The 14348-nt window shown below is 36.0% G+C and overlaps 1 protein-coding gene across 2 annotated transcripts in view; it reads left to right on the forward strand.

Annotated features, from left to right (window-relative positions):
* Positions 1-14348, forward strand: part of LOC110100807 (calcium-transporting ATPase 3, endoplasmic reticulum-type) — a 137328-nt gene that overhangs the window by 53550 nt on the left and 69430 nt on the right. For both annotated transcript variants that reach the window (XR_003701198.1, XM_020828479.2), the window contains exons 16-19: positions 1616-1723; positions 2455-2607; positions 2721-2825; positions 2998-3194. Coding sequence is in view for 1 of the 2 variants with exons in the window: in XM_020828479.2 (XP_020684138.2) it covers positions 1616-1723; positions 2455-2607; positions 2721-2825; positions 2998-3194 (563 nt within the window). In the remaining variant the exon portion in view is untranslated. The remainder of the gene's footprint in view (positions 1-1615; positions 1724-2454; positions 2608-2720; positions 2826-2997; positions 3195-14348) is intronic.

The following is a 14348-nucleotide window of genomic DNA, read 5'->3' on the forward strand; positions in this document are numbered from 1 at the left end:
CCTGGCCCTTGTCATGAATTTGGCAATTATACCATATTACTATTGCTGTTGTTTTGCTTTCTAACAATCACCTAAGAAATGTTCTGCAAAGGCTCATAAGATAGCACGTCTCTATCTTGATCCAACGCTTTCATTTTGATGTTATGTGTTTTATTTGGTTGAAATGAACGTTTGCAATTAGTAATTAATATCTAATGGCTGTACAATAGAAATGGTTCTAATCATGTTCTGATTGTCTTATTCAAAGCTAATGGTAGATTCACCGGGTGTTCAAACACTTCACTTGAGGTCTTTCACTTTTTGGAAACGTTTTTTTTTTTCCTAGATACTTCACTAGGCAGGTGCTATTGGAAAAAGTGTTGTGGATTTTCTACCGTGAATGCGACAACAGCATCCTTTTCCCTACTGTTGCAGCTATTTGATAAAGTGAACGCTTATTTGACCTTGTGGTTTCGGCTGTTAACTTTGGCAATTTTTCACTTGTTAAGTTTAACAAATGCTGAAGGGAAAAAACAAGAGAAGAAAGGAAATTTACTGATCGTTGACCGGTCCCAACTAATTGGACCAGTTGGCAAATTTGGCTTGTCTTAAGCTCCAGTGGAATGATTTGTAGGTTTAAGTTTCCCCTAAACTGGCAGACTTCAGCAGTTTAACTGCTGGGTTGACAGCTCATCTGAATAATTAAAAAAAGAGTAGTTCTGGCCGGTGGAAGGGCTTCAACTTCTAGGTTTGTTGAACCATGTCACCATTCAAGATGATTAATAGCAATTCATTTAGGATAGTTGAATTGTTGGGAAACAATATAAAGAGATATTACCAGAAACACTGCATTCAGAGAATTTGGATACATGTTGTGTGATTTCAAATTTTTTGTAGATTGTTTTTGAGAAAATGTCTAAATTAGTCCCTCAACTTTTTGTATGTGTTCAATTTAGTCCTTGACTATCACATTTCTCCAATTTAATATCCTGAATAAACAAAATTAATTTGTAATGGTCCCTTCGACAGAAATTGATATAAATTGGGATATAAAATTGATCTCAATATAATCCCTCAACTATTTAAAATTGATCCCAATTTAATCTTTGAGGGACCATTTGGGATCAATTTTATTTAATCAAGGACTAATTTAAAGATGTGATACTTTGGAATTAAATTGTTCACATACGAATAGTCGGAGAATTATTTAGGCTTATTCTTGATTAGTTTTAAGGGAAGATTATTATTTTAAGAAGAGTGTTTATTATATGTTTATGAACAAAAAATTCCTGCATCCATGCGCTCTTAAAATCCTTGATTTGTGAGCTTATTTGTTATATTTATGAAATTGTAATATACACGATAACATGGAAATTTGCTCTTATTTATTTAGGATGCTCACTTGATAGAGACCAATGTATATTTCTTCTGCTGAAACTTGGACATTGTTAGGATCAGGCTTTTTTTTGCCCCTCTGTCGCAACTTGGAGTAGTTTTCATTGTTGGTCAGTTGGTTCAACGTTTATGGTTTATATTTTTGTTTCCGCACTTGTTATATAAGTTGCTCATGATAATTAGGCAATATTTTTATAGAATCAGTAATTGATGTGTAAGTTTTCTCTCAAATCTTATGCAGATTTGTGTTGTCGGATCTGTGCATTGTGGTCCAATTACCAATGAGTACACTGTTAGTGGAACGACTTTTGCACCAGAGGGTCTGATTTTTGATGCTGCAGGGATGCAGGTTGTATTTACACACTTCTATCCTGATATTCCATGATTTACATAATGGAAATAAGGTTGATTAAGCTTGGAAAACTCTGAACTTTTTTCATTTGAAAATTATGAAATAAAAACTTATAATTATTGTTGTAGTGGCAGTTCTGTAATGGAGATGAGTTTGCATGATAAACCATATTTCCGCTATCTGATTATGGGCTTTGAGCAGTCTTGATTCATGTTATTCCTGTATTATTTGTTGTTGCTTCTGCAGCATGTGATAGATTATTAGGTTATCTTTTTTTTTTTTTAATATTTGCTTTATTTAAGTTGAACATGTTTGTGAGGATTATCAAGTTTCCTTTGGTTGACATTAAAGAGGATATTTCGGTCTATATTTGCACTTGTTTATCTTGATGTCCTTGTTTATTCTATGAAGTTGTGCATTCATGTTTAGAATATCTTTTAATATTAAAGTAACATCTCGGAGCAAAAACTCCTGCATATTCACGTTTCACTTGCTTAAAGAAGGATAACCTCATCCTCCGGGTCATGGGTGATACACTCAATACGTTAGGCACATTTTTCAGATTATTGAAAAATTTAATTTTACAAGAGCTCTTTTTTGTTATTTTCCTCACTGTACTAAGCGCGGGACTAACCAGTCATAATGGGGAAAAAAAGATATTTGCATATTCTTTGTTTTAAAATTTTTTTAGGAATTGTTTTTCCTATTGACCTTATCTAATTATGCAGCTTGAGTTCACTGCACAATATCCATGCCTACTTCATATAGCCATGTGCTCAGCTCTTTGCAACGAGTCCATTCTGCAATATAATCCTGATAAGAGGAGCTATGAAAAGATTGGGGAGTCAACTGAAGTTGCTCTCCGAGTGCTAGTCGAAAAGGTCAGCTGATAGCTACACCAAATGTTCGAGAGGATGAGTTTTTTTTTTTAAATCTTTTAGAAGAAACAACAATTCTGCAATGTCTAGCTATTTATTTGTATGAATGCCATCAGGTTGGCCTACCTGGCTTTGATTCTATGCCGTCAGCTTTGAATATGTTGAGTAAGCATGAGCGAGCATCTTACTGCAACCGCTATTGGGAGCACCAGTTCAAGAAGGTCCTGTCTTTTCTCTATTATACTTTCCAGTCTTGGATAGTACTAATGCTTGCAGCTCGTATTGTTGCACCTAGCAATTTTCAGTGTTGGCTCATAATACAATTTATTTCCCATTTTCATCTTAAATTATTTCAGTTTGTAACTATTCCTGATAGTTAATGCTGTGATGTAGATCGCTGTTTTGGAGTTTTCTCGGGACCGCAAAATGATGAGTGTTCTCTGTTCTCGGAAGCAGCAAGAGCTTATGTTTTCTAAAGGTGCTCCAGAGAGTATAATTTCAAGATGCACACATGTTTTGTGTAATGCAGATGGTTCTTCTGTTCCGCTTACTACTGATATCCGTAATGAGTTGGAGGCAAGATTCCAGAGGTCAGCTTGTCCGTTAATCAAATTATGAGTGCGCCCGAAACAATATATCAATTATGAGAACAGCACTTTTAAATTATTTGAGTGTGCCCATTAATCAAATGCCTTAAATAGGTAGATTGTTCTTAGTGGCCGATTTTTCATGTTTTGCCATTTTTAACTTATAATGATTTATTAGCTAGAGGAGGAATGTTCCATGCCTTCTCCGTGAAGTTCTATATCCATTGGATGCATTAAGAAGAAAACGAGGGTTACTTCTGATTAGTTTGGAGGGATATCAGTGTTTTATTGAGGGTATTGGGTTGTCGCAGTTTCCCATTTCCTGCAGTAGGTGAAGAGTTTGATGCCTCTTGACCCTTTTGACCTGAGATTAGTTATATTTATTGATGTATCCTGTTTCAATATTTCTTCATATCAAAAGGACCTCACTTTAATTACAAGCATCTTTTATGGCAATAAACTCACGACATTTATCTGCCTAGTTGTTTGTTGATATTTGTCAAATTATTACACCACCTGCTTGAAATAGTCGACTATTGATTGCTTGATTTGTTGTTTGACCTCTTTCTAAGCATTCATTTTGTAAGCTTCTTTGAGTTCCTAAGAGAAGCACTTCACACTGATTTTTTATCTTAATCTAAGATCGGTAAGGAAATATACATTTTTTATTCTAAAATTTTGTAATCTGACCCTGCATTTCATGTTCTGCCTTAGATTAAACCTTTTGCACTATGTTTTTGCTTCATGGCATTGAAATGGGCCACAACATTATCCTCAAATAGATATTTTTACCGATAAATAATATGCTTGATGTGACTTGATCATTCTATTCAACTTCAGTTCTATCTTAAAAAAATTATATGAAGTTTTTTAGGAAATCAAATGGAGATTGGTAGAGTTTTGCAGCAGATTTGAAGTAGAAAAAGATGGGATGCCAACAACTTCTTGAAGTAGGAGATGTAGAGACGAGGGATGATCTAGGAATTGAGAAACAATGTAATATGCCGACCTTACCTGGAAGGAAGACGAAGAGGAGGATGAAGGAAATGCAACAATCTCCAAAGGATAGACGACGAGAAGACATAAGGAACGAATATTCATTACTTGGAGCTGGCACTTGAGTTCGCTAGAGAGGCAAAAAGGGCCCAACAAAGATCGTTTCGTCGTTTGGTGTCTTGGAAGCCGAAGGGTTCGGGATGCCATCGCTGGCTTCATCTCTATAAATTAGAGAAGAGAGGGAGGAGGGAAACCGAGAGAGGGGCGAACGGGCGAACGATCGAGAGGGAGAGAGAGCGGGTGTGAAAGAGAGCAAACGAAGGCATTCACGCAGGCGAGTGGCTAGGGCAAGTGAGATGTAAGGTTTGTTTTTAATATTATTAAGAAAAAAATTATATTTTAAATAGAAATTTAATATATGTATTATTAGAATTTTTAATAAAAGATAATTATAAGAAGATTTTTAAGATATATATATATATATATATATTAGAATTATTTATTTTAGAAAATTTAAAATATCAGTTAGAGAATAGTAAGAATTAGATTATGATTTTTTTTTTCATTAAAATGATCAATGATAAAATTTTATCATTAAATATATATATAAAACAAAGAGTAAAATTCTATAAATTCATTCAAGATTTCATAAATTAAAATAGAAATAATGAAGAATATTAAGTGAAGAGAGATATCATAAATAAACTAAAATAGAAATTTAATTTAGAAAATTGTAATACAACAACAACAACAACATCAAGCCTTTATCCCACTACGTGGGGTCGGCTACATGAATCCTTTTTCTCCATTGTGTTCTATTAAAAGTCAAATTCTCATTTAAACCTAATAAAGAAAGGTCATTCCTAATATTTTCTAACCAAGTCTTTTTAGGTCTACCCCTACCTTTCTTAACATATGTGGGCTCCGAAAATTCGTCCCCGGCCTCCGCTCGCTTTTCTTATTCGGCGAGAGAGTTTTAACGAACTAAGTTCCGAGGTAAATTTTGGAAATATATTCCGTTTTAGATCTACTCAAGCGAAAACCTTTAGACTCTAAGGTTGACCTCCATAATTCAAATTTAGAAAATTGTAATAATTAAATAAAAAATTTCATCTAGAAAGAGGTAAGTTTCCCTATTTATTTAAAAATTTTATAAATAAATTATGATTCATATTTCAATGAGAATACAAGGAGAACAAGTTTTATTCCTAATTTAATAAATTAAATATGATAACTATTTAAGCATATTTAATAAATAAATAGAAAAAGAAAAAAGAGCAATTTATGTAATTTATGAGAGTTAAATAAGATATAAAATTTTATTTGAAAAAGGATAATTAAGAGGATTAATTATGATGTGTAATAAAGAAAGTATAGTTTAAGAGAGAGAGAGAGAGAGAGAGAGAGAGAGAGAGAGAGAGAGAGAGGGAGGGAGAATGAATGAATAATTCCAAGTAGTAAAATAAATATGAAATTATAGAGTGAGAGCATATGAGATATTTTTTTAATTAAATTATTAAAGAGGGTATGTTAAGTTTAAATGAGAAGTTATTAAATATGACAATATTATAAATGAATGATAATTAAATCATAGTTGATATACATAACTGTTAAAAAGAGGATAACAAGTTTTCTTATTTAAAAATAAGAACTATTTAAGTATACTTAATAATTAATTAGAGAGATATGATTATATATAAGTTAAAATAACCTCATGAAATTATGTATTATTATGTGTCATTTTGTTGAAGTCAGAGTAAGGACATTAAGAGCAAACAATCCTAATCAAAGTGAGTACTCATGCTTTTATTTTATAATAATGATGTTATTTTCTTTATTTCAAGTTCATTGAATTAATTGATATTGGCTAGTTAATGGTTATTGTAAAATTCTAGCATTTCTTTTTGAATGGTCATATTAAATTATTTGATAGTTAGCATTTTTATTCAGCATATGCACTATCAAAAGTTATTAAATAATAAATGAATGAAATGATTATATAGAAATGTTTGTATGTGAATGTTGAATGATGGAGCCCAACCATTTATAGTACTAATTGGGGATGCAACGTACTTGTGCACGTCAATGGAAAAGGTTATGTAAAAAGGAAAAGAAAAAAAGGAAAAATGAGTACATTTATTGGTACTAATTTAGACGGTGGCTCCTGTGACGGTTGTATTATTTATGAGAAAAAATAAAAGAGCTAAAAAGATATTGTACATGCATAATATTGAAAGTCTTGAAATGAAATTAATTTATAATATGAATTGAAATGATCATTACATATTATTCCAACTGCCTTAGGTTACTGTAATTTAGAAACATGTTTTACTCACTAAGCTGTAGCTTATTTTAATTGCTCTAACATTTTCAGGTATAATTTAATATAATCAAAATGAATATAAGAGGTGAAAATGTGTATTGTAGACGTGTCGCACCGGAAGAAATGTATTTGAATGGTTTTTTCAATTTGTTTCAAATTTAAGGCTTTAGTAGCTCTTTTTGTTTATTAGAAATAGTTAGTTATTAATTGAAAATTTAGTTGAGCGTCCGACTATCTGTTCCTGCCTTGTTAATTCGAGCCTCTAGGCCGGTTCGTGAGAAACAATTTGTTTCATTTGTTATTTGAAACTCAAAGGAGAAGTATGACATACCCATGAGATCCAAAGGAGGATTGGCTCAAATTCTCGAGAAAAATTTTACATCAATTAATTAAGTCTAAAAAGAGATACATGGTTTGTTTATTGAAATAACATTAGCCAAACAATAACTTAATGCCCTTTACAACTATTTAAATTAAATCCTAAATCATCATTAAAGAGATAAATGTCCATAGCTAAAAAGTTATAATTCCCAATCTAATATGATATCCAACAAGATGTTAGAGTATTTGGTCCAGTTTTAGTTATGATGTTCTGCAAGACGCTACACGGTATCAATTCCTATTTATAGATGTATAGTAGGACCCCATTGATGGAATTAATTCAATAAAGAATTCTCCCTTCCCTGCCTCTCTCTTTCTTCTCCCTCCCTCTCTTTCATCCAAGAAGATCCAAGATAGCTCCTTCTCCCAAAGAATTTCTCAACAAGTGATATTAGAGCCTCGTAGATGCGATTGAGGAGGAATTCTATTGTAATCAAGAAGAGGAGGCGGTTGGCTTTCTAGTGACGTTCGTGTGTAAGCAGGGAGCAAGGTTGGGGTTGGTGTTGGGCTCGCATGCGGGATCCGCGATTGGATGCAAGAGGACTGGTTTCTGGCTGCGATTTCATTTGCGTGAAGCTGACAGGAGAGGAGGCGCGACTTCGGTTGCGATCTTGTTTGCGTGAGGCAAAGCCAGAAGGCGTGGGTGGAAGGCAGTGAGGGAGGCGGAGTCGGGATCTTGTATTGTGAGCCTACCAGAACAAAACTGAAGCTTGAGAAGGAGGTCCGTAGAGAAAGATTCTGAGTGTGAATTGGCTTGCAGTGTGGAAAGCTAGGCACGACAGGCGCGTACATTAGGCTCATGTAGGAGATGCGGGCTGGTCGCGGGTGGATCAGTGTGGGGTTCGTGTGGAAGGTGGCAGCTTGGGTCGCGCAGGAGAACACGCACGGGGTGCGGGCTTTGGTTACGTGTGGACATATGCGGAAGTGGGTTGGACGTGCGATTTCGCGTGGGATCGTGCTATGCATCAGACGTAGAGGGGACCCAGGAGTGCGGGTCATGAGATTAGGCCCGGTCGGAATGAAGGCAAGAACAAGCAGAGTTACGCGCAATCGCGGGGTTGCGCATGAGCCCTAGCAGAGCATGCGGATTGGGCCGGAGTCTTGGCGCGGATCAGTGGTCCACGGAACCTCGGAGTAGATCATGCAGGAGGCAACCGCACATAGGAGTGCTCAAGAAGCTGGCATTGGACTCGGGATTTAGATGGGTGGCTCGTGTGAAATCGGAGGATGGAGTGTGCATGGGTGCCCGAGGAAGACGGGCGTGCCGGAGGGTGGTCAGTGCTGTAGCGCGGGTGTGTCTCGCGAGAGAAGGTGCGTGGGCATGAAACTGTTTAAGGCATGGGCGTGCGGATTGCGGGAGGAACAACAACAGGAGTAGGCATGTGTGAGTTAGAATGCACGGGAGCGCGAGTTGGAGCAGTGGATTGGAACACACAATGGAGGCCGGGTACGAGCAAGATTGGGCTTGGCTCGGTTGGTTTGCTCGTGGAGTTAGTGCAGGGAGCTGGTCAGATTGCAATAAGCACGTGTTTTTGCGAACATGTGGTTCTTTGATATTCATTTTTAAAATCTTGACCAATGTGGAGGTTGTTAGAATATTTGGTCCAATTTTAGTTATGATGTTTTGCAATACATGACACTGGTGTCAATTTCTACATTTAGATGTATAGGATGATGTATAGTAGGACCCCATTGATGGAATTAAATAAAAAAAGAGCTCTCCCTTCCCCCTCTCTCTCTCTCTCCCTCTCTCTTTCATCCAAGAAGATCCAAGAAAGTTCCTTCCTCCTTCAAAGAATTTCTCAACACAGGATATCAATATTGTCTATTTGATGGCTTGATGGAATCCTATTAACTCTATCTGGATGAGAAGAAATCTCCCCTTTAGAGTTTAATTTCTAAAATCCTACAAGAGCCTTGTAGGCGATGTGTGCTACCTCTTTGTATGCCATTCAAGTGCCATCCAATTAGTGGAAATCTTTGCCAACAAGCTAGCTAGCGATAAACTCAAGATGATCCAATTGTAATCTCAGCAATTGATCTAGAACATATTTGCTGGAAAGTAATTTCTTAAAGCATCATTGGCAGTTTTTCAAATGCTTAATTGATGATAGAAAAGAAAAGGCCCACCGGTGAACAAATTGAGGAAATAGTGTCTTTTGTCACCATAGAGGCCCAACTACGTGACAGCAAGAGGGGAAGAAGAGCTAGGAGGTCTGCATCCAAAAATGAGTATAGTGGCTATGACAACAAAAAACAAGGCATTCTTCAGACGACGTTGCACCCATGCACAATGTGATGCTAGCTGGAAAGCTATCGGCTTTCTTACTTCCTGGATTGCAGGAGAGCTGGATTTCCATATGCGATTAGCTTTTCATGAAATTGTAGCAACTTCGTTTCCGTGTCTTTGTTTTACCGGGATAGCATGGAGGATTCGCCTTTTTATTTTTGGGCTTTCCTTTGAATTACTAAAATTGCCAACATAAAATTTTGTCGAATAATCAAGACTTGAATCCTTTGAATTACTGAAATTGGAATTTCAACTTTGGCAAATTATCTTTGATGCAATGCAACTATATTGAATTATTGCATGTAGTTCTTACCATATCATAGAGGATTATGAGGAATTTTTGATCTTGGGTCCTTTGTGACCTATAATTAGGATCAAAGACATGAAAAATATATAGAATATTGTGCGCATCAATGAAACTATAGGTTTCACCCAATAACTGTGCGTCGTTGGATGTGGATTCTTCAAGCGCTTTGTTGGTCTTGATGAAGACTTTCAAATGATGCTTTACCTTGTATCTATGTTAATGACCGAATCTTCAATTAGATGATTTCTATAATTGTTCTTTCTATTAACTTGTTTAATGATTAGCGAGTATGCGTGATTGAAAATTGGTTAAGTTTGATTTACACAAGGATTTTTTTTTGGTGTGAATCATTGTTTAAAATTGCCCAATATGAGACTCGCCTCCGTCTTAACGCAATTCCAATGAAAAATGCATCGAGGCTTACGCCTCAAACTTTTTTTATGAGGCCCGCCTTGAAGCACGCCACGCCTCACTGATGTGAGGCTTATGCCTGACCCTATTTATATTTTTTTTAATTAAAATTTACCTAAATTCTAAATTAAAGCCTAAACAAAATCACGCTTTAATGCATCCCCAACCTGCAGCAACTTCCTCTCGACTGTCATGACCTCCAGCCCTTCGTTTTCTCCATACTCAGCATTATCGTTGCCGTTAGGGATCACTTGAAACTCGCACACCACCATCGCTTCATCTAAAATTTTAAGAGTATTAATCTCATCTTTATATTAATGAAAAATATTTATGAAAGAGGAAGATGACTGAAATAAACAAAAAAGCAAATTGGGAGACATTGGACTCCATAAGATGAGAGAGGGGAGAAACCAATTTGTTGTTATGATGAAAACTCAAATAAAAACCTCCTTAGTGATGATAGTGCAGATGAAATCTAAGTTTTTGTCAACTATTTTGATTTTCTTGATGAATTTAATGTGGATGAGTAAGGCACTGAGAAAGAAGGAATTTAGAGTTGAGCTTGATATTATATGATACTTTTATGTCATTTATATATTTAATATTACTTTGCCCTAATAATATTTGAATTTTAATTCTATTTCATATAATTTATCACTTGTCACTTTACATCTTGTGCAATTTTTTATTTCATATGTATGTCAATTTGTTACTTCATAATTTAATAGAAAAAGGTAATATGCCATCTAATGCGGACATCTAACAGTGAACGCTTATTTGAGAAAGAGATGAAGATCAACGGTCGAGATCATTCAACTATATCTTAATTTACTAATTATATATTTTTGTTTTATTTATGCATTTTCCATTTTTATCCTCTTTTGAGGGAGTTGTCCTTTGTAAGCCCTAGGGGCATGTCTGTCTTTTTGAGTTTCTTTCATTTTGAGGCCTATATGTAGAGGCCCCTTTCTATTATATTGGTATGATGAATTATTAATAAAAATTTTTATGCACTATTGTTCTTTAGGAAGAACTTTGGTGAGATCCATATGTGAGAAAAACATAGTATTCATCAGCCGCAAGATATGTCCGGGCTCATGGTTTGAAGTCCTTAGGTGAGGGCAGCGTAGCACCCATCAGCTGCAGGATGTTTATGGGCTCATGGTTTATCTTTCTTTCCTTACACTTCCTTTCTCCTTCTCTAATTCCCCTTCTTCTTTCTTATAGTCGACGCCCTAACCCCCTCTTTCTTCCCTAGCCGATTCTCCCTTGACTGCCGACCAAACCATCCATAGCCGCCGGCCAAGCTTCCCTCTTCCCCTCTAACCGTCTGCCACTCCACCACCACCTCCTAGCCGGCCACCCCATCTCCTCCCATCCTCGTAGCCGCCAGCCACCCTCATCATTAATACCTATCAAAATTAGTCTACCTAATTTGGGGAAAGAATTAAATCTATTTGAAATTCAAATTTGAATTTCAAATACCTTTTTTAAATTAACTTAGCTAAATTAGAAAAGTTCCTAAATTTATATCTAATTTGATTTTAAATTAGATTTGATTTAATTACCATTTTCTTAATTTAGAATCATGATTTAGGAAGTCTTATATTCCCTCTTAATCCCCCCCCCCTCTCCACAAATCACATCTTGCATTTAAAGCCCTTCCTATTTTGACCTTCTTAATTTGGTAATAAATTTGAATTCAAAATTCAAACAATTTTAAATTTGAATTTGTTTCCTAAATAAGAATCTCTATCATAGGAAAGTTACTTAAATTAGATCTATTTAAATTTCTAGTTGGATATCATTTAAATTAATTCTCCTAATTAGTAAATCTCTTTTAAGAAACTCTCAAAATCTCTCAAATATGAAATTAAAATCTGATTAAATTTCCTAGTCACATTTATTACTTGGGTCCACATACATTGTATGTGGACACTTCTCCTCTCTCCCCATATGGCCGGCCCCCCTTATTCTCTTCTCATCTCTATTTTAATTAATTCCTTCACAAAATTGGAACTCCATTTAAGGGATTAATTAACCCCTTCCCTCTCTTTTCCAATTAATTTAAAATATCAAATTCACATGACCCCTCCCCTCCCGTTCTACATCACCATCTTTTAACATATTATTTCGATATTATATAAAAAATCACTTATAGCATTTATTTTGACTTAACGGAATTTTTTGATTTTGAGGTTTACGCCTCAAAACGCCTTGAGGCTTACGCCTCGCCTCACGAACAAAAACACCTCAATACCCAATTGCGCAATTTTAAACCTTGGTGTGAATATTGTTTGTTGCTGAAATTTTATGTATTCTCTCAAATTTTCTTGTGAGACTTTGGATTTTGGCTACTTTTATATTAATATTTGAAATGAAATAGGTGTGTTCATTGTTATGTATTAAAGATTACTAATTTTTGCCGACATTGAGAGTATGCAATATGGAAATTGTGGCTTTTTTGTGTTTCATTGTGCATCTAATCTTTGGTTGCATCGGGAAACTCTAAGCTCTTTGGTGTTCTGCATAAAATTTGTATTAGAACTAATAATTATATTATCATGTTATTAAAAAAACTTATAAAAGATGCATTTTAAATAAAATTATGATGCAGACACACTAGAAGAAACAGACACAATGGATAGAACTTTAAACAAACTTTAATAAAATAGAAACAGACAGCTAAGACTTGACAAACACAACAAGAAATATTAGAAGAAATAAAGGAAAATAAAAAGACGCTATCCTCAGACAACCGTCAGAGCGGGTTCCTCACATGCATCGAATAGTAGATTAAATAAAAGAAATGCATAAGACTAGCAAACCGATGGTCTACCACTTTAAGACTGTCCCAAGACACGACACCCTAAAGTTGCTGCACTGTTGAGAAGAAGGATACAGATGGAGTGACACTTACGGAGAGACGAAGAGGTTAGAAGCCTAAGAAGAAAGGGTGGAAAGAGCCCGCAAGATTTCCGGAGGGGATGAGAAAAGAAGGGTGGAAAGAGCCCGCAGGATTTCCGAATAAACCCGCAGGTTAATAGCAAACTGCTCACAAATATCAACTGCCTTCCTTCACAACAACATCTCTTATTTATAGGCAAAGTAGAGGAATGCCAAAAGCCACCTTAGTTAATGTTTACAAGATCCCAAGCATAATGTATCATAGGTTTTCCAAATGCCCATTCGGAAATCAGCCCCTCATAAAACCAGAACAGGAATCAAAGGGGAAGTTCACGGAACCAAGGAGTCCATATCTCGGTAAGCAAGCAGCCCGCCAGAAATCAAAGCATCATATTCACGGGAAAATACATCCCAGCTCGGAAAAACAGAGGTCGGTTGGACTTCCAAGGGAAAAAGCACTCTATTATAAATTCTAATGCTTTGAATTCAGCCACCAATTAAAGAGCAAGCCACGGTTCTCCAAGAGACAAGAAGAAAAGGGGAAGGGGAAGGGACAAGGCCACTCCAAAAGTATTGCACTATAATCGTGACTGTCCTTTTGCCCCCATAGCTAGGCGGAGAAGCCCTTACAAAATCACTTCCACCTTCCCCGGTGCGGCGGAGTCGCTGGGTCCTTTGACACCAAAGAGAACTTCTTCTTTGGTAAACTTCCCTCGAGATAAGCCTTGAATCCTACTGTATTCAGGTGTGAGCTTGCCGGAGTAACCGTGTGGAACCCCCTCCACACTCCCTTGAGTCCCCCCTCACAGGATCTTCTCCCTCTCTCAAACTCCACCCTTTCCTCACTCCCTTTCAAGCTCTCTCTTCAAGTTTCCCCCACAAGAAAGAAGCTACAATGGCTGCCAAAGACACTTACAAAGTGTCATGTCATAGCTTAAATAGAAGATCTCAAAATGAGCTCATTAATGCAAGTTACCGACATTATCGTCCAGGACAATACTAATATCGTTCTGTACGATCAGTACAATTTAAGCCCAATTAGTCCGGACGATTTGAGACGATCATAAGAAATTTGTTCATATCGTCCAGGACGATATATTATCGTCCTGGACGATCAGTATAAATCATGGAATATCGTCTTGAACATCGCCCTGAAAAATAGCTATCCGATGTCCAATCGTCCAGCATATCGTCCAAGACGATTTTGCGATCGTCCAGGACGATTTTGCGATCGTCCAGGACGATTTGACCGTGAAATCAAGTCATAATTATTTTCCTTAAATTCTAGAGAAATTTTGTTAAAATTGACCTGGATCATCCTGGACGATATTTGATGTAGACACAATAAAGAAACAGATGCGATGGATAGAACTTAAAATAAACTTTATTAAAATAAAGATGAATAACTAAAACTTGACAAACACGACAAGAAATACTATGAGATTTTTTAAAGGAAACAAAGAAAATTAAAAACAAAAGCTATCCCCAGACAACCATCAGAGCGGGTTCCTCACATGCATCGAATAGTAGATTAAATAAGAG

This window comes from Dendrobium catenatum, unplaced genomic scaffold (assembly GCF_001605985.2).
Source record: "Dendrobium catenatum unplaced genomic scaffold, ASM160598v2 fragScaff_scaffold_716, whole genome shotgun sequence".
Classification (NCBI taxonomy): Eukaryota; Viridiplantae; Streptophyta; class Magnoliopsida; order Asparagales; family Orchidaceae; genus Dendrobium; species Dendrobium catenatum.